The sequence below is a fragment of the Anguilla rostrata genome, chromosome 3 (assembly GCF_018555375.3).
Source record: "Anguilla rostrata isolate EN2019 chromosome 3, ASM1855537v3, whole genome shotgun sequence".
In the NCBI taxonomy this organism is placed as follows: domain Eukaryota; kingdom Metazoa; phylum Chordata; class Actinopteri; order Anguilliformes; family Anguillidae; genus Anguilla; species Anguilla rostrata.
Window position 1 is genome coordinate 66,232,525 of NC_057935.1, and position 20,168 is coordinate 66,252,692.

Below are 20,168 nucleotides of genomic sequence, written 5' to 3' on the forward strand. Positions count from 1 at the left end.
CATCTTGGAAATGATTGATTCTTGTCTTGATTCTGGCCCCATCAGGTTCCTGCACAATATCAACAGGAAGTCCGACGTTCGGACCTAATTGTATTCCGAATCATTCTCATTAAAGGGAGAGTAACTGCTTTAGCTTGGCGTCGCTCGGGTCTAAATTGCTTCCACATCCTGTTTAGCCGTCCCAGGGCCTCTCGGGCTGAAGAGGGCTGTCAGAGACGCCGCGGTCTGTTTCCTGGACTAAAGCCGGCCGCTGGATCAGAGGGGCGGGGTGGAAACTCCCCCCCCCCCCCCCCCTTTTTTTCGGATTATCTGCCACAGACGGCAGCTGCTTATCGGAGCGAGAGAGCGCCGTCCTCTGCTTTCGGCTGGGTGTTGTTCTCCACCCCCACCCCCCCCCCCACCCCCCGGGCCCAACCCCAACCCTCCTGCCGCCGTACTCTGTGTGTCACTCATATCGTCAGTCGGCCTTGTCCCGCTGTGATAAAGCGGCATACTTTTGTCACCGCCTAAAACTTGTTCCTCGCCCCAAATCGCCTTTAGAACCCGGTCTTCTTATTCCACAGTGACTTGAATTGTCTTTTTTGAAACGTGCAATTGCCAGTTAGGGTAAAACTGATACTCCTATGGTATGTGCTCTGTTAATTTTGCTTGTGTTTTGTGTTGAGGCAGAAATATGTGTCTGTCTGTATTATTGTCCAGTGGAGAGATCCTTGACTGGTTCTCGGGGCCAAACGGATAGTAGCTGTATATTTCACCATTTAACCTCTAGCCCGCGTTGCAATTATGTAACATTCTTAGTCAGCTGGGCTGTTCGTGAGAAGTGTTCGGTCAAGGCAGATGCAGATTTACTGTCGTAACGTTAGTAATTTACTCAGCCGGGTTTGCGTTTTATGTAACGGTGATATTTTTTGCCGTAAACCACGCGCTGTGTAGGTTTAGGAATTATCAGACGGGATTTGCCCGGGGGTGTTGAAACGGCACTTGCTGTGTTTCGTAGCGGGAGGAGGAGGATGAGGAAGAGGGAGTCCTCTGGACACACAGAACTGGGGGGATAAAACCACGTGCCGCTTTGGGGGGGGGGGGGGTGGGCAGTAGAGGGGTCAGTCTGACGGAGGTACCTCTCCACTAGCTGTTCCAAAAATAACTGATGCCTGTCTGTCTCCGGCAGTGACGACAGCATGGCGTCGGGACTTCCAAATGTGACGGCCAATCAGGAGACGGCAGAAACCCCGGAGGAGTGTCCAGGTAAAAGCTTTAAGGCTTCCCTCCTGTGTAGGGCTTCCAAAGGGCATGCTAGGCTGTGCTTTGAAGGATGACGAGTGGTCTGCTGCCGATTTAATGTTAGTGTCTTATTTCAGTGTAGCTTGAGCATTGTTTGTTTGAAGTTGTCCTCTTTGAGAAATTTGGTTAGTCTCTGACAACTGAAAAGGAAGTAAAATGCTTAATCCAAGTATAAATTATAGTAATTCAGATTTACCAGCAGTCTCCCTGTGTTTTCCTATTGTCTTAAAACCCATACTAGGTAATTTGCAGAGTTTAAATTATGCTCAGCGAAAACTTTGAGGGAAAGGCTATTTCTGTATTTGCTTTCCTTATTACCTAATGAATATATATATAACTCTTCAAGCAAGCTTTATTCCTTCAGTTATACAGCAGTAGGGCCTGCTCTGGATTTATGTAATGCCATGGAATAGCTATATACTTTGGGTGATGCTTTCATTTTGCTTTGAGTGGTGAGGCTTTCTACAAGTATTAATGAATGGCTGCCTTTATAGTTTCAATGGCAGGTGAAATACTGTTTTCATATTGTAGAACATTTTAAATGATATAAAAGGTTTCTAGGCGATGGTACTGTATGCTCCAAAGTGTTGTTCTGATGTGTTCAGTGCCGCATAGTGCACACATAGTCTCTTGGGACAGAAAGCTCACTAGCTCACAGAAAGCTCACAGAAAGCTCACTAGCTCACAGCAGCGAAGCTCACAGTAGCTCAAAGCTCACTAGCTCACAGTGAAGCTCACAGAAAGCTCACTAGCTCACAGCGAAGCTCACAGAAAGCTCACTAGCTCACAGAAAGCTCACTAGCTCACAGTGAAGCTCACAGAAAGCTCACTAGCTCACAGTGAAGCTCACAGAAAGCTCACTAGCTCACAGTGAAGCTCACAGAAAGCTCACTAGCTCACAGCGAAGTCCAGAACTCACTACTCACAGTAGCTCACAGAAGCTCCTAGCTCACAGTGAAGTCACGAAGCTCACAGCTCACAGTGAGCTCCAGAGCTCACTAGCTACAGTGACTACAGAAGGAGTGACAAGACTTAGTCACGGTCCTGAGTCCTTGAGCGAAAGCAAAGCTCTCCTCTATCTGGCTCTGTCTGCTCTGGCTGGAGCAGGAAAGGCGTGTACGGCAAGGTCAGACACGCTCTGTTACTGGACAGGAAATGGCAGCCGGATTAGCCATTTCCTTCAGGATGTGTCACACTTACTGGAGAGGTAATCCCCTCTATTGGATTTATTTTATAACGGGGAGAGACGGGGTCCATTGAAATGAACGATTTGTCAGTGGTGGAGGTGCGCACGGCCGTGGGTCTTGGGGGTGGGGACCGGATGGGGGGGGGGCGGCGGCCGTCCTCGTGGCTGCACTTATCAAGGATTTGCCCCTGGCTTAATGGCCCCTCGGAATCTCACCAGAAAGCCGTCGTCATGCCGTCGTCGTGCCAGCGATCTGCGCTACCGCAATCCCTTTGCGGCTTACCTGTCCGCGTGGGTGGGGCCTGGAGCCAGCTGAGCCACTACCTCCACCTGTCACTCAATCGGATGGTACTCAGTCCAGCCCGGTCGAGACAGCTGAACATCAATATAAATTGTACAGAGCAACCTGAGAAGCAGATTGTGCACGCTAAGCGAAACTGGTGGCTGAAATCCAACCCTCTAATGCTTAGTCTAATGCTAGTCTCAAGGGAGCATGCACCACTGGCCACTTACGAATGTGGAACCGGATTGAGTTATGTAATTACGCACATAATCTTAAAGAAAGGGCCTCTTCTGTGCTAGGAAACTGAATTACTGTACTTGAAGGGTGCTCCCACAAAAAAAAAAGCCCCTTCTTAATCTCCCTGACAGCGGCCGTTCTCATAGAACGTAAACGGTTTTCTGCTTTAATCTGATTGGGCGACTGCGTGGGAGCAGAGGTGGGCCGTTGTGTCCGTGGGGGGGTTTTCCCGTCGAAGTGCCCCAAGAGCGGTCCGCACGCCGCCGTGGCCCAATCCGGGGGACTCGAAAAAAACCCCTGTGGCCCCCGCTGCCCGCCCCGCCGCAACGACGTTAGCCTGGCGGGATGTCAGGGAAAGGACAGCGCGGTCGTTCTGCGGTCCAAACCCATCCATTCATGCAAACTGTCCGGCCATCAGCTGCGGTCGCCCTCCTTGGCTGTGTTTGATTTTTTTTTTTTTGGTTTTTATTTTTTGTTTTTGTGCCCGGGAGGCGGGTTCCTCGCCCTTCCTGACCGCCCCCCCCCCCCCAACCCCCATTTTAAAGAACTCAGATGCTGCCAAACCTTGTCTGTAATTGGATCTTGAGCATTTTCAGAGCATGCGAGCCAGACAAGGATTGTCTGGGTTTATATATATAAATATAGTCTCCTCTGGTCTTCTCGGGGCTTGAGCTGCACACGCAGACTAATAAAGTGCCGTGCTTTTTTGACAGAAGGTCAGTGTTTCACAGTTGCACAGGATGTGATCCTCCCATCTCGAAATATTGAGCGTCTTTCTTCTGAGCTCCTAATAAGCCTGACCTTTTCCATCACAGCTGGCCTTTCTTCTCCCCTGAATGTAAACTTTTTGGAGTAACAACACATGGCTTCCTCCAGCGGAACGGCCGCCTTGTATTTGTATCAGCTGATAACGTTTCTGCAGGCTATTATTCCTGCGCAATGCATTTCGGGGGGGCTGGGGGGGGGCGGTGTTGAGTGTTCTTTGAGTGAGTGCTAATGGTAATGAAATCGCGGGGAGTGTTTTTAGCGCCCCTGTCATTAATACAACCTGGGGTTTATTGCTGCTCCGACGGCAGACTACTCTTTCGTTCTGAGACTGCATGGGGGAGCAGATAAAACGTCTGCGATGATAGAGGAGTATTGCAGGGTTTTAATTGCTCCGGTGGGTGAGAATACAAAGCATGGGGGCAGGGGGGAGTGAAGCGGGGGGGGGGGGGGGGTTGTTTCAGGAGGCATAGTTGATGTTGTGCCAGCACTGTGTCAGCTGGTCAGATGAGTTTAAGGTGTGGGAGGGAGTTGGTTTTCTGGGTTGAAACGCAAGACCGCTGTTTGATGTGAAATTCCTCACGAGATCTGCTCTTTGAAGAACTCTGTGATCTTCTGGCAGGGTCTGGCAGTTTCCGTAATAGTTCCAAGAGTACGTTTATACATTTCAAACACAGTCTGGCTGTCAGTTAGGCCCGTGCTGTGTTCCATTACTGTAATACAGTATCGTGGGTGGAGGTCAGTTCTTACAGTTAGAAACTGAATGGGGGTAGAGGTGTTACTGGGCTTCGGAGGCATCATTTATGATCAGCTGAAGCTGCCTAATTCTTTTGATCAATTCTTTTATGCCTGGCCAGGTTGACATTATGATTAGTCCAATGTGTTAGCAAGTAGGCCTATATACTGCCATGAGCCTAATTGTGAATGTGCATTGGCATACAAGAGAATTGTGATTGTAAGTCATTAATGATGGGATCATTTGGATTTTTTTTCTGCTTGTATGAAAGAGCTGTGAAAATCATGCTGGATTCTGTGGCATTCTAGGCACAGCGATTAACAAACACTTTGTATTTCAGCGAAGAAGAAGTCCAAATTTCAGACATTCAAGAACTTCTTTGTGAAGAAGAAGAGAAAAGAGGCCCCCGCCACACCTGAGGAGAACCTTCTGAAATCCAGCCAATCGAGCGACAATGTCAACGGCCCAGAGGCCCCGCCCGCCCACTCGGAGGCAGACGAGGACTCTGGGTAAGACCGCTGTTTGCGGTGACCGTATTCGCCGTCCGGTACATCAGCAGAGCGGTTGTCTCTGGCGCAGTACTCTGTGTCTTCTTTCAGCAGCTCTCAGCGAATCAAAGGACTCATTGTGTCCTGGAGAGAATTCCGATACAGTCATATACTTGTTATATGGTTCAGTGTCCCCCCTGCTGGCATTCAAATTAACTTTAAGGTTAATAATGTGTGTAGATCAGCATGAATATGCCTATCGAATGGATTGCTGAAGGGGTCTGGTAATGTAAGGGCAGAGAAGTTTATTTGGTGTCCCACGTATACACCATTTAACCCCCCTCAGAACAAACAGTGAAAACGCTGATTAAATTACTGTCACTGAAGGTCTTTATTGTGCACGGTAAAGACACAATTTTCTCCTAATAGGAGGTATACATCAGGGGCTTAATGCTCTGCCTTCCACGTACTCCTCTTCATAATAAACCAGCTGTGTTTTGGACTTTTTCATGCGTTAGATGCAAGTGAATTTCCACTCATTAGGCATAGTTGCTTCAGAACCGATAGTGATTCACTTTTCTGACTTTTTCTTTGGAAACTTGGCTCTGACTCATAATGTCTCTGATGATTCAGCGACCGCTATATCATACAAGCCAGACAAGATGATAAGACCATTTCAGTTCACTGGAGCTCTTGAAATTTCCACGTTTCTTTAAACTTCTCCCTCCTTTGTTTGTTCTTCAAAGTTCAAAGGTCAACATGGGGAGCAAGGCCATGTCACACGACAGCGTCTTCGTCTCCGATTCCCATTCGTCGGAAGCCAACGACGGCCTGGCGTCCTCCCAGGACAGCCTTCACGGGAAGGTCAAGTCCCTGCAGGTAAAGTTCCCTGGGGGGGGGGGCGTGGGGTGGCGGGGGCGGGGGAAGAGGCGGGGAGGGGCCATGCCACTCGCCCCGCGCCGCGGGAGTTCACAAACAGGAGCTCAGGGTCGTGTTTTCGCGGCGGCGGGAGAGAGAGATAATCTGCATTACCACCCTGGTACCGCTCGCCCCGGGGTGGAAATAAGCAGATCACGTTTAAGCCCAAGGACACAGAGCAGCGCCTGGAGTGGCCCCCGCTATCCGCTGCCTAGCGCCTACTGGCCCCGCCCCCTGAAGGAGGAGCCGGTAGTAGTACGATCCAGGGCAGAGAAGGGGAGGGGGGGCTGCCGAAATGACTCAGGGCTGCGGCAGGCCCCGTCCCGTCCGAGGCAGGTTCACCACAGCATACCGATGGTCTGACCCGTCCTGCAAGGACATGTTTCATCAGCTCCAGCAACAGCAGGAAAAATAACCGGGACGCTAGCGGGAGTCCTAGCTGCCCCGGCGGGGGAGGCGCCGTGGGTTCTGCTGGCAGGAACGCGTCTGGTTCATTTGGGGGGGGGGGGTGGGGACGTTTCGCAAAGGCCGAGCCCCCTTTCGGAGCGGGAGCGGGGAGTTACGGATCTTTCCGGTGTTTATCGAGTTGCCTCGCGGTGCGCTGCTGAGCGGGGCCCGTTTCGTACGTTTCCACAGTCCTTGCGTCAGATCCGCGGCCTCGTCCGTTCTCAGGTTACGGCACGTTAGGTATTTCCTTAGCTCTCGGTCCTGTCCTCAACCGTCTTGGGTTTTTATTTCTGTGTGTAAATCACAGCTGTTCTCCCCATAACGACGGCAATATACAAGGATGCATACCTGCGTTATGAGACACGCAGGAGACTCTGGCATGCGGGGAAAAAAATCTAACTTAACAGACTGTAGAGTGTTCCAGACTGAGTGGAATGCAGCAAATACTACACCTGAATAGAAGAGTGTAGCCGAATGGAGTTGGCGGTGTGGCCTGTAGGACCACCTGTTTGGACGTCTGTGTGGGGTCCCCACTGATGCGCTGGTGCCCCCCCACCCCACCCCCTGCAGCTGCAGCTGAAGCAGGCCATCAGGCTGGGCTCCCCCCAGTCCCTCGTCTGTGGGAAGAAGGGGGAGGACGGCGGGACCCTCTCTGAGGACGACGGCCTGCCCTGCAGCCCCCCGGAGATCTCCACCCTGCACACCGTGCTGACGGGGTCCTCCCAGGGGGTAGGGCCTCTCCATCAACACCACCCCTCCCAACCTCCCCAGCACAAACAACCTCCTGAAAATCCCTGCAGTACCCCCCCTACATACACAAACAAACTCCCAACAATACTACAGTACCCCCCTCACACACAAACTCCCAACAATCCTACAGTACCCCCCTCACACTCAAAAAAGTGATTTATTTGTGTTTATTAGTGTTTTAAAGAGTTTTATTTAAGGGACTGGGGGGGGGGGGGTATTTTCTCCAATTTATTCCTTGTCTGAAGACAAAAGATGCTGACTAGCCAGTGAGCTAGCTAATTTGTCATCCATATCACTAGCAAAGGAGCTTTTTGTGATTTTCCATGCTCACAAGAGCAAAAAAATAATAAAGGACTAAGCATTGGGAATAGTATGAATGTATTCCTTTGCTAACTACCGTTATTATAATGAAAAACAGGCTTGGGGTTGATATAATTTGACCATTCTATCCCTTTTGCGCTTTGTAATGTTTTTGAGGTACCTTTGTGCTGTTGGTACGATTGCACTGTTGAGACTTGGTGTCAGTGCCTTGGCGGCATTGCAGTCAGACTCTGGGAAAGTTGCCTGCTGCGCTTAGGGGTTAAAATATGCGGCCAATCGCGTACGTGAGCCGCACAGGGATTTCATGTCTCGCACGCAGAGAATTATTATGCCTTCACTGCCTGCTGTTCAAGCATCTCGACGGCAAGGATCACCATCTGAAGGTCCAACTGGCTGGCCTCCTTTTTGAAATTGTGGTTCCCAACCAATTTGAGGCCCTGCAGGAAGAAGATACTGGCGAGCAGGAGGACCCAAGAAGTTGCGTCCTCCAAGAAAAGGGAGATAGTGAGGCATGAAAAGGAGGCTTGTGTATAGTGTGTTGCCTGGGAAGTTTCTAGGTAGGAATATGTCATCTGTCTGCTGATTAGCCGGTGGGGTGAACCCTGTGTTCACGGTCGACTTTTTGCGGCTACTTTAACGGACTTTCTGGAGGTTCTTCAGCATAAATTTGTTTGGAACAGGAGCAAAATCTCCATGGTGATCAAACTTTTTCCATGTAGCTACCGACACATTGTGAGAGAGTTCAGGTTCAGGTTTATAGAGGATTGGGGGAAGGAGGTGGGGGGGAGCTGTTTTGGAAGAAGAGGCAGGGCCTGTACAAGCAGGACTGGCTAAGCTTAAGTCAGGGTACAGTTGCACTGAGCCGGTGTACACTGCATGCGGTTATTACATGGAAAGTATTTAAACCACTGACCTGAGGCACAGGCAGTTTAAATGGTGTTGAAGGTAGGGAAATGTAGTCGGGTAACAGGGACACTCCACGACAGCCACAAGGGTGTCATTTAAAGACCGCTAGACAGCTAGTGTCACATTTTCTTAGGTGTTGCTGTGTGTGATCAGGTTTTAGAACCAGAGAGGACAAGAAATAAATGTTGCAGAGGAATGCCGTGTGCCCCCTCCCAGTTAAAATATCCTATCTGCTCCACATTACATAAACCCCCAAACAGTAAAACCCTTCCTTGCCTTCTCACACTGCTAACATTGCGGGCATTAGATTAGTGAGCTTTGGAGCTGGAAAGGAAAACTTTTTTCTTCACTGTTGACGTTTGCCACGTTAGCTTAGCAGCGCAGTAAATGTTGGCGTGCCAGCCTCGCTCACATTATTCTGGAATAGTTTTATTATTCCCTCTGCTCTTGTGAAATGTTGAATTGTGAAATGTCTTTTTCTGCCACCCCCACCCCACCGCCCCCCCCACCCCCACCTTGTCCTCGGTCTTCTAACCCGGCCCAGAGAACGAGCTCGCTGAGCCTGGAGGGATCGGACAGCGAGGACGAGCAGGTAACCGAGTCCCCGCCCCCCTGAGAACCCGCGCTCACGCGGAGAGGCGTGTCCGCAGAGAACGCTTCCCTGGAGCCTCTCTGACAAATGAACAGCGTGCACGTCCTGTCCTGCACTTCCTGTCCCACACTTCCTCTGTGAGACATGATAGCCGAAATCTGAAGTCTGTGAATGATGGCTTCCCATCACCCATTTTGTGTCATTGGTGTACAGGCTTCTGCCACGCTCCCTCTAACAGATCAGCTGGGAGCTTATGAAAAGTTGACATTTGCAAGCTGTTCCGTTTCATTTGGATATGACTGTGACATACTGTAGTAATTTATACGGAAAATGGAGAGTGCGCGTGGTGGGTGGGTGGGGGAGGAGCTTTTGTGTACGGAACTCAAACCAAATAATTCCCCAGTGATACATAGGGATGATCCTGTAGTACAGCTGTAGGGTTCTGTAGCTGACGCACCCCAGGGTAACTGAGAGATGAAGGATAACTCCATGAGCACGGTCTCTGAATTCTGAGGACAGACTGAAGACGAGAACTTTTCTGAGCCTCATTACAGAACCATATATCACTGACTGACGCTTTGCATGTCAGAGCACAGATCATGCGCACGTGCACACACGCACTGACACACACAGACACGCACACCAGACCTGGGTCAAATACGTATTTGTTTTGGATTCAAATACCTTTCTACGCTTTACTGATCTTGTCTGGTGTATTGGAACTCTCAAAAAATGCAAACCCCACCTTCTGGTCATATTGGCAGGCTCAAGTACACCGGGCAAGATCAGTAGAGCAGAGAGAAGTATTTGAATCCAAAACAAATACGTATTTGACCCAGGTCTGACACACACACACACACACACACACACAACCTGATACCTGGGTTCACCAGTATATGGTGCTCGATGCTACAAGGAGCAAACCTGCTGTAAAAGTGATAGCAAAAGGCATCATTTGCATCCTATTTGTTCATTAAACTAAATGTCATGAGGCCCTATTCCTTTTTCTTCTTCACACACACATACTGTACATACAAACAGTACATTAGCTCTATATCTGTTTGTGTGTGCATGTGGATAAGGACGGCATGGGAGATTATATTGTGGGGAAATTTCAATCCTTTAAAATGGACCCTAGGGAGCGTGTTTACTTTGAAGAGTTAAGCATGTGACTAGTAAACAGCCCTGACAGGACACATTCATAAATGCTTGCTTTTATTCCTGGCAAACGCTCTTCCACTTTTATGGTCTCAGTAGGCCTCAGGAGCTACTAATGCAGCTTGCAACTAATATGGGGTGGTGGGGGGGGTGTCACAAGAGAGAAATTAGGAGTAAGGATGGCTGCCATTTTGTTGCTGCTTTTGTATCATGGCTAACTCATCGACAGCAAGGGGGGGGGAGCAGATTAAAGCAATGGGTCTGTGGGAATTCGCCCGCCAGTCCTGGTTTCTCGTACCCCAGTGAATTTCTCTTTGCCTGTAAATGACATTATCTAATTCAGCCAGCGCTTAAAACAAATTTGCAGTTTGATCGCGCTCCCAGTGGCTGCTGGTCGCGAGGGATGTCAGGAGGCGTGATTAAGTCCTTACAGAATTACAGATGTGAAGAGAGGAATCTTCTGGGATGGCCTGAAAACTCAACTCATATTGTTAGCTGATTGCTTGAAGGCAGAGGTGAGATAACTGGCAGTCTCTAGTCTCTACTCCCCAAATGGGTCCCAATGCTGGGCTCTAATTGACCGTCTTAGGTATAAGCTATGAGTCTTTTTGTTGTTGTGGTGCAGAGGGCTTGTGGGGAGAGATCTCCTGTGAGTCTGTCTGTTGGGAGGGAAGACAGTCGAGCAATGGGACAGGACTGCGTGGGATTACTATCAGTGCCAGCTGCTGGCGTGGTGGAGATACTGCAGAGAAAAGAAACGACACTATGCGTTCGTCAAATATAAAGACACAGGGATGAAGATTCAGATATACGCACAAACAAACGAGCATACAACGTGTACACATGCAGGCATGCGCTCTAACAAGTGCCCTCATGTGATACACACACACACGCATACAGACACACACACACACACACACACACACATACATGCATACACACTCACACATACACACACACACACACACACACACACTCACTCACACATACGCGCACACATACACACTCTCACACACACACACACACACACACACACACACACACACACGCAAGCCGACCCCGCTCAAAATTGGGGTCAGCTGCACTTCTGGCAGCTCCCCTCTGGCTGAACCTGAGCTCTAACCAGAGAGAGAGAGTGTTTTGGGCACTATGAAAAGGCGGCGTTATTTCCAGCTTTTATTAAAAAAATCAAAGACAGTGTTCCCATCAGCCTCTGGGGCTCCGATGCTGAGTCTTCACAGTTCTTCACCAGGGCAGATCTCTGAAGGCCTCGTTGTCCTGTGCTGACTGTGGGAGCCATTGGGAAGTTTCAGTGTGGATTCTCTATGGGTATTTTCAGTGGTCTTGACTCTTCATTAGAAACGGGCGTATTTACACCCCTCTGACTGCCTAGCTGAACCTGGAACAGAAACAAGCAGGAACACGGAGGACACTGCAGACGTAGCCACCTCACTGAGGCCACGTGAAATCTCACCCGCTCCGTTCTCTGAGATGTCAGCAGTGACGCTAATGCTAACGTCCATGTATCGGAGTGCTTATTTCATCCACAGCTTGTTGATGCAAAACAAAAAAATAACAAATATGGCTTCTGTGCCAGGAATGAGATTATATGTTGTCTATACCGGGAATTTTTGGTGACGTCAGGTGAATTCTGTTTACAGCGAATAGCCAGGAACTAACAGTGTAGTAGATGGTAAGAAAGGGGGAGGCTGTGTGACTAAGTGAAAAATACAAGGATGTAGCACAAAGACTTCAAAGAGAGGGTATTTTTGGACGGCGCTAGGGTGGTAAAAGGTCAGTACCGCTGCCCGTAACGGCATGTTTGTCCAGCTGAGGGTTCTTCCGTGACTTGTTTTTTCCTTTGTCAAAAAACGGAAAAGAAGGAAAACAACTCAAAGAATGTCTTTGTCAGTGAGCAGTTGAAACCTTTCCCAGATCAACGTTAAGAGGATTCTTGCAGAAAGAAAGGCGTCAAGGGTCATTCTCAGGAGGAGGGGGGGGAAAAAAAGCTGTGTCACTGGCTTGCCCGATGTCATTCAACACATATCTGGACTTAACAGGGCATTTACTTCAAGCTGCCTTGTTGAGATAATTGTTTTGACAGTGGATGCCCATGTTATCTTTTTCAATGCCTTTTTTGAGTAGACAGTCCTTAGATGAGTACTGAGTGAATTCTTTGTATGACTACTTTGCTTATTTGTTTATTTAGGTTTTTTTTCCCCCTCCAAAGTACCATTCTTGGAGATCTTGACGTTCTGTAAGAAGTACATATTCCTGGTTGTTTGAACGTCCATACTTCATAAAACTCACTTTGATTAGTCTGGGGAGCAAAACAGCTATGCTTGGATTCATACAACCTTAAAACAAATTTGGGTTTTCAATTTCCATTAATCATTGTTAGTTGACGTAAAGTAGATAGATAAAAATAATAAACAAAACGTCAAGGCACCGTTCCCATTTCCATGTCAGAACTGTAATGCAGAATTCTGAGTAAGTCACTGTACAAACAAAGTATTCCAGGGTGCAGCCTAGTCCTCAGTAGCGAAGCCTTGTTTGGCTGTGGTGGCAGTGAAGCGTTGTTTGTCTGGAGCTGGATGTTCTGTTGTGAAACGGCTGCGTGCCGTACGGTGAGTCACGCACTGCAGTCTGGCTCTCCGTGTCCCGGTAGATGTCCCTGGAGGCCTCGTCCAGACCCGTCAGCCCGCTGGACTGCCTCCCGCTGGACTTCAGCGAGCCCGCCAACTTCGCCGCCTGCCTCGACAACTCAGCCGCCCGCCATCGCATCGCCGTCAAGCAGAGGGCCTGCGCCAAGCGGAAGCCTGCCAGCGTAAGGACCCTCCCTCTAACACCCCCCCCCCCCTCCCAAAAAAAAAGCATTCTCCAATCACTGGGACAGAGGCCCTCAAAAACCACACCACCCAGGCCAGTCACACATTCAGACCTGCCCAGCCTCGACACGCTGCCCTTCAGGAGACGGTCCTCAGCGTGGAGGCCAGTTAGCTCGTCTTCGTGTTGGTGCTTCACAGGTCTTTCTCATCTTTCTCTTTTTGACTCGGCGCTACTTCTCTCTGTGTATTTTGGATTACAGCGCCTTGGGGACCCCTCGTGTAATTTAAAACACATTACGCTGATATGGAAGCTAACTCAACTCAAGGGGCCTTCCGTATTCTGTTGGCGGTAAATATTACGGTGTGGTGTGAGGCTGTGTCTGTCATGCAGGTTAATAGTTTGAAAAGTGGGTAATGTTCTGTTTCAGAGGGAGGTGTCTGAACGCAGCAAGGTGAAGATTTTGAGTGGGAGAGTGCCGCTCAGAGTAGAAGAAGAACCATCGAGTGCAGTCTTAACAGAGCTGTCTGCGGAGGAGAAGAATGAAGGTACTCGATTATGGCTGCAGCTTTATTTATAATAATTCCACGTGGAGTCGAGTTGAGGATGAAGATTTTTCACCTCCATACCTTTAATTGGGAAGTGCAAATGTGGATGAAATGTTTTGAATAACTGAATGTGTCAATGACGTAGTGCATGAATAAATATGTGACTGGACCTTTATAAACTTTGAGGTGACTTGCTTTTGTTCAGACTTGCGATTGGGCTGTTGATGGTGGTAAGATGGCGGCTTTGTTACGGGTGTGGATGCTTGTCTTCCAGACGTGGAGATGATCGAGACTGACGCTGGTGGGGAGGAGGCCGAAGTTTCCCCCAGGGTCCTGCCCGCTTCGAGGACGATGGCGGAGGAGCCCGGGGCTCCAGATGATCCGGCCGAGGCCGGGGGCGTGTCCTCTTCCTCCTCCGAGGCTGAATTGGAGTCTCTCCCAGAGGCAGACCTCGCCCTGGATCTCCAGGAATCCCCGGTGTCCTTGGCGCCCTCTGGTGGACACTACGCCGACGCAGCGCTGGACTCCGACGGCGAGGTCCCGGCTGAGGAGGCGGGGTCCCTGCTTCAGGAGGTGCTGAGCTCGCTGGAGTGCCCTTTGACCTCCGCGTTTGTGCTGAAGCCAGATGCCAGGGACCTGCAGGTCAGCGCGGACCAGGGCGAGCGCTCGCGTGCCAAGGACCCACTCGACGATCCGATGGACCGGCCGCCCTCCTCACCTGCTGTAAACCAGGGAGAAGATGAGCAAGAGGAGGGCACTCTTTCCCCCAGCATTGACACAAGCTGCGGCCTTGGTTCTCGTGATGAAGATGAACAGCTGGTCAAGGAAGAGGAGAGTGTGGAATCGGACGAGGATGAGGATGAGGAGGCTGAAGTGATGAGCCCTGCTGAAGTTCCCCTCAAAAAAGAGGCAGACCTTCCTGCTGGAAAAGGAGAGGAAGCAGAAGAACGGGAGAAAGTTCTGAAGGAGGAGGTGATGGAGCAAGAGGAAGTGATGGAGGAGGAGCAGGAGGAGGAAGTAGTGGAGCAGGTGGAGGAGGAAGAGGCGGTAGTGGAAGAGGTGGAGGAACAAGACGCAGTTGTTATGGAGGAGGTTGTAACAGAGGAGGTGGAGGAGGAAGAGGCAGTAGTGGAGGAACCAGTTGTGGAGGAGGTAGAGGAGGAAGACACAGTAATGGAAGAAGATAAAGTGGTAATCAAGGAAGATGGGGTGATAATGGAGAAGATGGTAATACAGCAGCAGGAGGAGGAGGGGGAGGAGGTGGAGGTCAGAGAAGAGATGGGAATAATGGAAGTGGGAGTAGGGATAGCTCCAGAGGCCCCTCAGCAAAAAGCCACAGCAGAGTTTGAGGAGGAAGATGTAGAGGATGGTGAGGAAGATGTTGACGATCTGAAAGTGGAGGTGGCTACAGACATCAATGAGCCTGAAGACCCAGAGGAGACTAAGGAGGTGGAGCCAGAACCGGACTCTGGGGACCTGGACTCTGGGGACCTGGACTCTGGGGAGGAAGGTGCCCAGGGCCTTCTGTCAGGCAGTTGGTCTTATTTACCTACAGCAGGAGTGGAGAGGTCAGAGTTCAACACAGAGCTGTTCACCTTAGAGGTCACAGACGACACCGCCCCACCCCAGCCACCAGGGGCAGCCTTCTCCCCCAGCAGCAAGGAACCCAGCTCACCTGAGCACAAGCCGTCCCCTAGCGCTGACATCAGCGTAGGGCAGGACACAGAGGAACCCAGCAGTGCCCCAAGCGTGGAAGAGGATCATGGGAACGTGCGAGACACTCCTGAACCCAGCAGAGCGAGGTTCACCATCGCGCCCGCCTGGCAGAGGTCTCTCTCCGGCGGAACCTCCAAGGAGCCCCCGTTCGCCTCGCCCATCAGGCCCGAGGCCTTCCAACAGGCCGCCCCGGAGCCGGCCTCCGAGCCGGCGCCCTCTCCTGACCCGCCCCAGAGCCCGACGCCCCTCTCCCCTCTCAGACAGCCCCCTGCTCAGGACGCGGGCGCCGCCGAAAACCCGTTCGGGATCAAGCTGAGGAGGACCCCGGTCCTGCTCCGCTACAGTGCGGAGGGATCCGGGGACGCCCCCGCGGCTGGGCTTCCCGTGGAGCCAGCGGAACCGGCGAGACGCCCCCAATCTGGGCTCCCCAGCGCCAGACCTACCGTGGCCAAAAAGCCGGACCCGCTCGAAGACAGCGCCTCCAAGCTCAGGAAAACACCAGGTACCGGTCTACGTGGCTAAATTACTGTTTGTGACAAGGGATGGCGGCTTTGAATATTGACACAATAGAGACAATTTCGACTCAGCAGGTAAACCTATGATCACAAAAACCAGACATTAGCCTGTATTCAGTAAACATTTGTCCTTAACTTTGAACTCGCCAAACCATGAAAAAATTATCATTCTTCATTTTTTGTTTGTAAAAGGACAAATGTTTATTTACTCCTAGCCATTTCTTATCTGTGACTTGGATAGCAAAAATCTTTGAGTTTGAGATTTTTGTGCTCCTTTTAAAAGTAAGTAAAGAGAGCCATGTTCTCTCCACAGCAAAGCACTGTGTCTATATGTGTCTGTGGGTAGCGGTAAATCCACTGACCTCATTCCAGAGTAATAGCACATAATTAAACCCTTGTATGAGCCTGTTGGAGTCACATGGTCAGCAAGATGTTAAAATGGGTTCAGGACTATCCAAAGGCCAGTTGCTATATGCTAAGAAAGAGAGCAATGCTCTGAGCACTTCCTAGAAATAATTGCTGACCCTGTGGGTTCATAATACCATTACTGTTTTATGCACATTAATATTGCTGCGTGTTTTCAAATATGTGGTTCTTGTTTTATATATACAGGTGTCCACACCACCCCAAATTTAAACAGCCTGTATTATCTCAGTCCTCCACAAGTAGGCCTTAAAGTGTGGAACTGTGTAGTGTGTGTGTGTTTTTGTGCCTGTGTGCGCCTGTGTGCGTCATGCTCAGTGGTCACATCATCAGGCTCCAGCCTCAGCCTCTCCTGTGCTTTCCAGACGCAGCGCTCAGTAAGGGAGCCGCAGAGCCGGGGACCTCGCCCAGCTGGATCTCCGTCGCCAAGCAGAAACAGAAGAGCTTCCAGGAGAACCCCATAGAGGAGACCCCTGCCCGGAAAGGCTCCCTTGAGAAGGTAGCGCGAGCATTCCCAAAACTTTCTGACCACACGATCCACTTAATTAGCTACTATGTTCCCTGGGACCCATCTTAATTAAAATATAGCCCAACATATGTTCAAATGTGGAAAGAGTTTTTTTTGTTTGTTTGTTTTTTTTTTGGTCATACAGTCTATCGAAACTGCTGTGTCCTGCGTACGTGTGTTTACCTTAATTTAACAGGCGTAGATGTCAACAGAATGTTGTGTTATGTACAGTAAGGCATTCACTCCCTTCACTTTACCAATGGAGAACTCCCAATCCTCAATTTTGGAAGCACTGTTGCAAGGCCATGTTTGCTTTGGATTTCACTCAAAACCTGACTAGTATATGTGAACTTGCTAAAACTCAGCATTAGGGCACTGGCTCAGAGGTAAAACTCCATCCATTTCTACTTCTGTTACTCCTGCTTGGCTAATCCCTTAATCTTATTGGTTTGCATCAGAGTGTCAGGTGCTCTAGGGCTTATACAGACCATTTAAATGAAATATTCAATATTAGTCCAAGCCAATAACTCTCTGTGCATTGATATGAAATATTGCCTCCCTTTCTGTGTATCACTGTACAAAGCCACAGTTTCTGTGCAGTTGTAAATTTGGAAAACAATGTTTTAGAGTGGGTAGAACCTTACCGTTATGTGAAGATTAAGGCCCCCTTTTCACTAAAACCTTTTATTTTAATGATTAAAATGTTTTCAGGCCTGTTACGAGAACACATTTTCAGTTTTCAACCAGTTAGTTGTGAGATGCAGCGTTGGATGTTGCCTGATGCAAGGTTGGGGTTTAAAAAAAAAAACTGTAAAAAGTTACAGTTTTTTTTCCAAATACTATCTCGGAAGGGTTTTCTAAATTACTGTGTAATTTCGATGCAGTGGCCAGGTTTGTCACACTGACTCACACATGACCTCTCCTGAAGCTGGATGTCAGTGCAACCTCAGTAATTTCTTTTTCTTGGTGACAGGCCTGACACCTGCTGGCCACTCACCAGCACTACAGTTTTGCTAAGCTAGTCACGAGGGACCTCTTTTGTATCTTTACTACTGACTGCATCATGTGTATTTTTGAATGTGTATTTTTGTGCAGTTTTTAATGGTAGCCCTGAGGTCTCGTACTGAATTCTTATTAATCTTCTGCTTGCAGGATGAAGCCAATCTTTCAACCTCACCTGTTACAGGTTAGTACCCTTCCCATTCTACACACACCTGAAAATTCTAATCATAAATACATATTTCTTGGTTTCTTTGACTGTTGACTGTTTATGAAAATATAGGCTACATTCTCTTGTGAATCATGCTATAGTGCAGCTGTGCATAATGAACTTAATTAACACTATGTCTCCCTGTGGACAGTACCTGAAATGCACAGTAACTGTTCTATTTCATAACTGTGTTGTTACAACACACATACTTTAATTTGGGAAGAAATGGCTCATAGTGAATCTTCCTCCACTCTGTTTCCACAGTATCCTGCTCCCTGGAGATTTCCAAACCCGCAGCCACGGAGAAGGACGGGAAGAGGACCTCGCCACACCCCCCACCTGTGCAAGCGGGCCAGGACGAGCCCCCCTGGCTGGCCCTGGCCAAGAAGAAGGCCAAGGCGTGGAGCGAGATGCCCCAGATCGTGCAGTGAATATCCACACAGGACTGCTCAATGTGCCCCTACCCCCCACCCCACCACCCCTGTCGAACATGAACACATTTGCACATACAGAGTTTTTTTTTTTGTTTCGTTTTTTAAATGTCTTATATTTACTCTATTCCGTAACGCCGGTAGGCTTCTGCTTGAAATGGAATGTCAAACCCTCGTCCATGGAAAGATAGCAGCGAGTTAGACGTGATGGGCCACGCGGGGTCGCTCGGGGTTACGCGGGGTTACCCGGGGTTACGGCGGTGTTTTTATTCCAGCGCAGGTGTCCACATGCGTCTCTCTGCGTGCGCACGCATGCTGACATTCTTCAGTCACCAGCCTTGATCTTGAATTTCAGGGAAAAAACACAGTGCGACGTGGAAGAAAGTCCCTGCTGGAGGACCCTCTGTATTTATTATTCTTTTTATGTACTTTTTGTGTACTTTTTATGTATTTTGCGTTCTATTTTTGTATTTCGCCTCCCAAAGTGCAAACACAATAAATTTGTGACTTGTATATAATATGTGCAGTAAAAAGATGCAAATAACGAAATCTCTGTTTCACTCTTTTATCCTCCTTCTGCCTCTAGATCATGAAATGACAGTTTGTCTCAAGTAGAAATATTCTGTTATAAAGATGATGCAATTACTACAATTGCTATTAAACTATTAAATTTATAATGGTTTATACTTCATGCTATGATAATGATATCACATTAATACTATGTATTATTATTATTATTATTATTATTATGTCAAAATAGGACGAGGAAAATGCCTACATTTCATATACGTGCTGTATTCTTCCCCTGGGCAAATTTCATTTTTCAATCTTTAGCTTGTTTTTTCCTGCAGTTCCATATGAGCAGCACGTCAGTTCTCACGCTGGAGGAAAGCCCGTAGGAATAAAAAAGAAACATGGGCTGAGGTTTTGTGGAATTGTTCCCACTTTTAAATTGAATATCTGATATACAGCCTGGAAAAGTATTACGGTGCACTAGCACACGTCTTCTTCAATAAAAGCTTCAATGGGGAGATAATTTATACGATTTAATTTTTAAAATCTAAGAATGGCTGTAAATTCCGATAGAAAAGCACAAAAATGGAAGTTCATCAAATTGGATAAATGGCGTATTCTCGCTGACCTTTTTTTACAGTACTAAATCTTACACATTTAAAAGCATCCCCCAGTCACTTCTCTTCTTAGTATCTGGTTCATTGTTTCTCAAAAGGGTGTTGTGTTTAAAGTTTACATATGTTTGATGTTTTATTTTTCTCTTAAAACATGAGGACTTTGAGTCAAAATGTTTGAAAAATGCCTTCCAACAGTCTTTGTGTGGCGGGAAAATGAACTGTATTTTAATAAACTTTGTATTCTTTATAAACTATTTGCTACACAAAGTTTATCAGTGTGTTTATTTTTCAACCTTAACTGCATGCTCTGTAAATCCATTATAGTTGCATTTGTTTTAAATGTAGATTTGAATATAAAAAATACAAGAATACATAATGATAACAACTTCCCCCTCACCTAGCCATACCATATTCCAGTATTTTTCAATATTTACCATCAAAATCTATTGTCTTATAATTATAAGAGTCTCCTATGGATTAAATTTTGATGTCCATATGATGGAAGATAGGAAAGAATTATGCCTTCACAAATATCTTGTGAACTGCAGTGGCAAATGTGTTTCAGTAGAGGGCGCAATAGCATCTTGTATGACATCAATGTTCATTTTACAACAGTTTATGCAACCTTTGAAGGGGATAAATAGTACCATTGTATTTATTTGTTCTTTTTGTAATTATAGTTGACTGATTGGTAGCCTATGCCAGAGGAACAAATGGGGCCTTGTTCTGCAAAGGGTAGGGTCAGGATATCTAAATCCTGCTCATTTTAAAGAGAAGCTAGGTCGATATAATA

At 48.2% G+C, this 20,168-nt stretch overlaps 1 protein-coding gene across 7 annotated transcripts in view; it reads left to right on the forward strand.

The window, feature by feature from the left end:
• zgc:66433 (uncharacterized protein LOC321250 homolog) overlaps positions 1-19,629 on the forward strand; it is a 34,311-nt gene extending 14,682 nt beyond the window's left edge. For 4 of the 7 annotated variants that reach the window (XM_064329367.1, XM_064329366.1, XM_064329368.1 and 1 more), the window contains exons 2-12: positions 1,169-1,245; positions 4,829-4,997; positions 5,723-5,855; positions 6,912-7,070; positions 8,863-8,910; positions 12,737-12,895; positions 13,325-13,442; positions 13,717-15,660; positions 16,462-16,595; positions 17,757-17,790; positions 18,079-19,629. In XM_064329367.1, coding sequence (XP_064185437.1) covers positions 1,179-1,245; positions 4,829-4,997; positions 5,723-5,855; positions 6,912-7,070; positions 8,863-8,910; positions 12,737-12,895; positions 13,325-13,442; positions 13,717-15,660; positions 16,462-16,595; positions 17,757-17,790; positions 18,079-18,245 — 3,132 coding nt within the window. In that variant the 5' untranslated portion in view covers positions 1,169-1,178 and the 3' untranslated portion in view covers positions 18,246-19,629. The remainder of the gene's footprint in view (positions 1-1,168; positions 1,246-4,828; positions 4,998-5,722; positions 5,856-6,911; positions 7,071-8,862; positions 8,911-12,736; positions 12,896-13,324; positions 13,443-13,716; positions 15,661-16,461; positions 16,596-17,756; positions 17,791-18,078) is intronic. The other 3 variants (XM_064329370.1, XM_064329369.1, XM_064329371.1) reach the window with 3 other exon arrangements.
• The last annotated feature ends 539 nt before the right edge of the window (positions 19,630-20,168 follow it).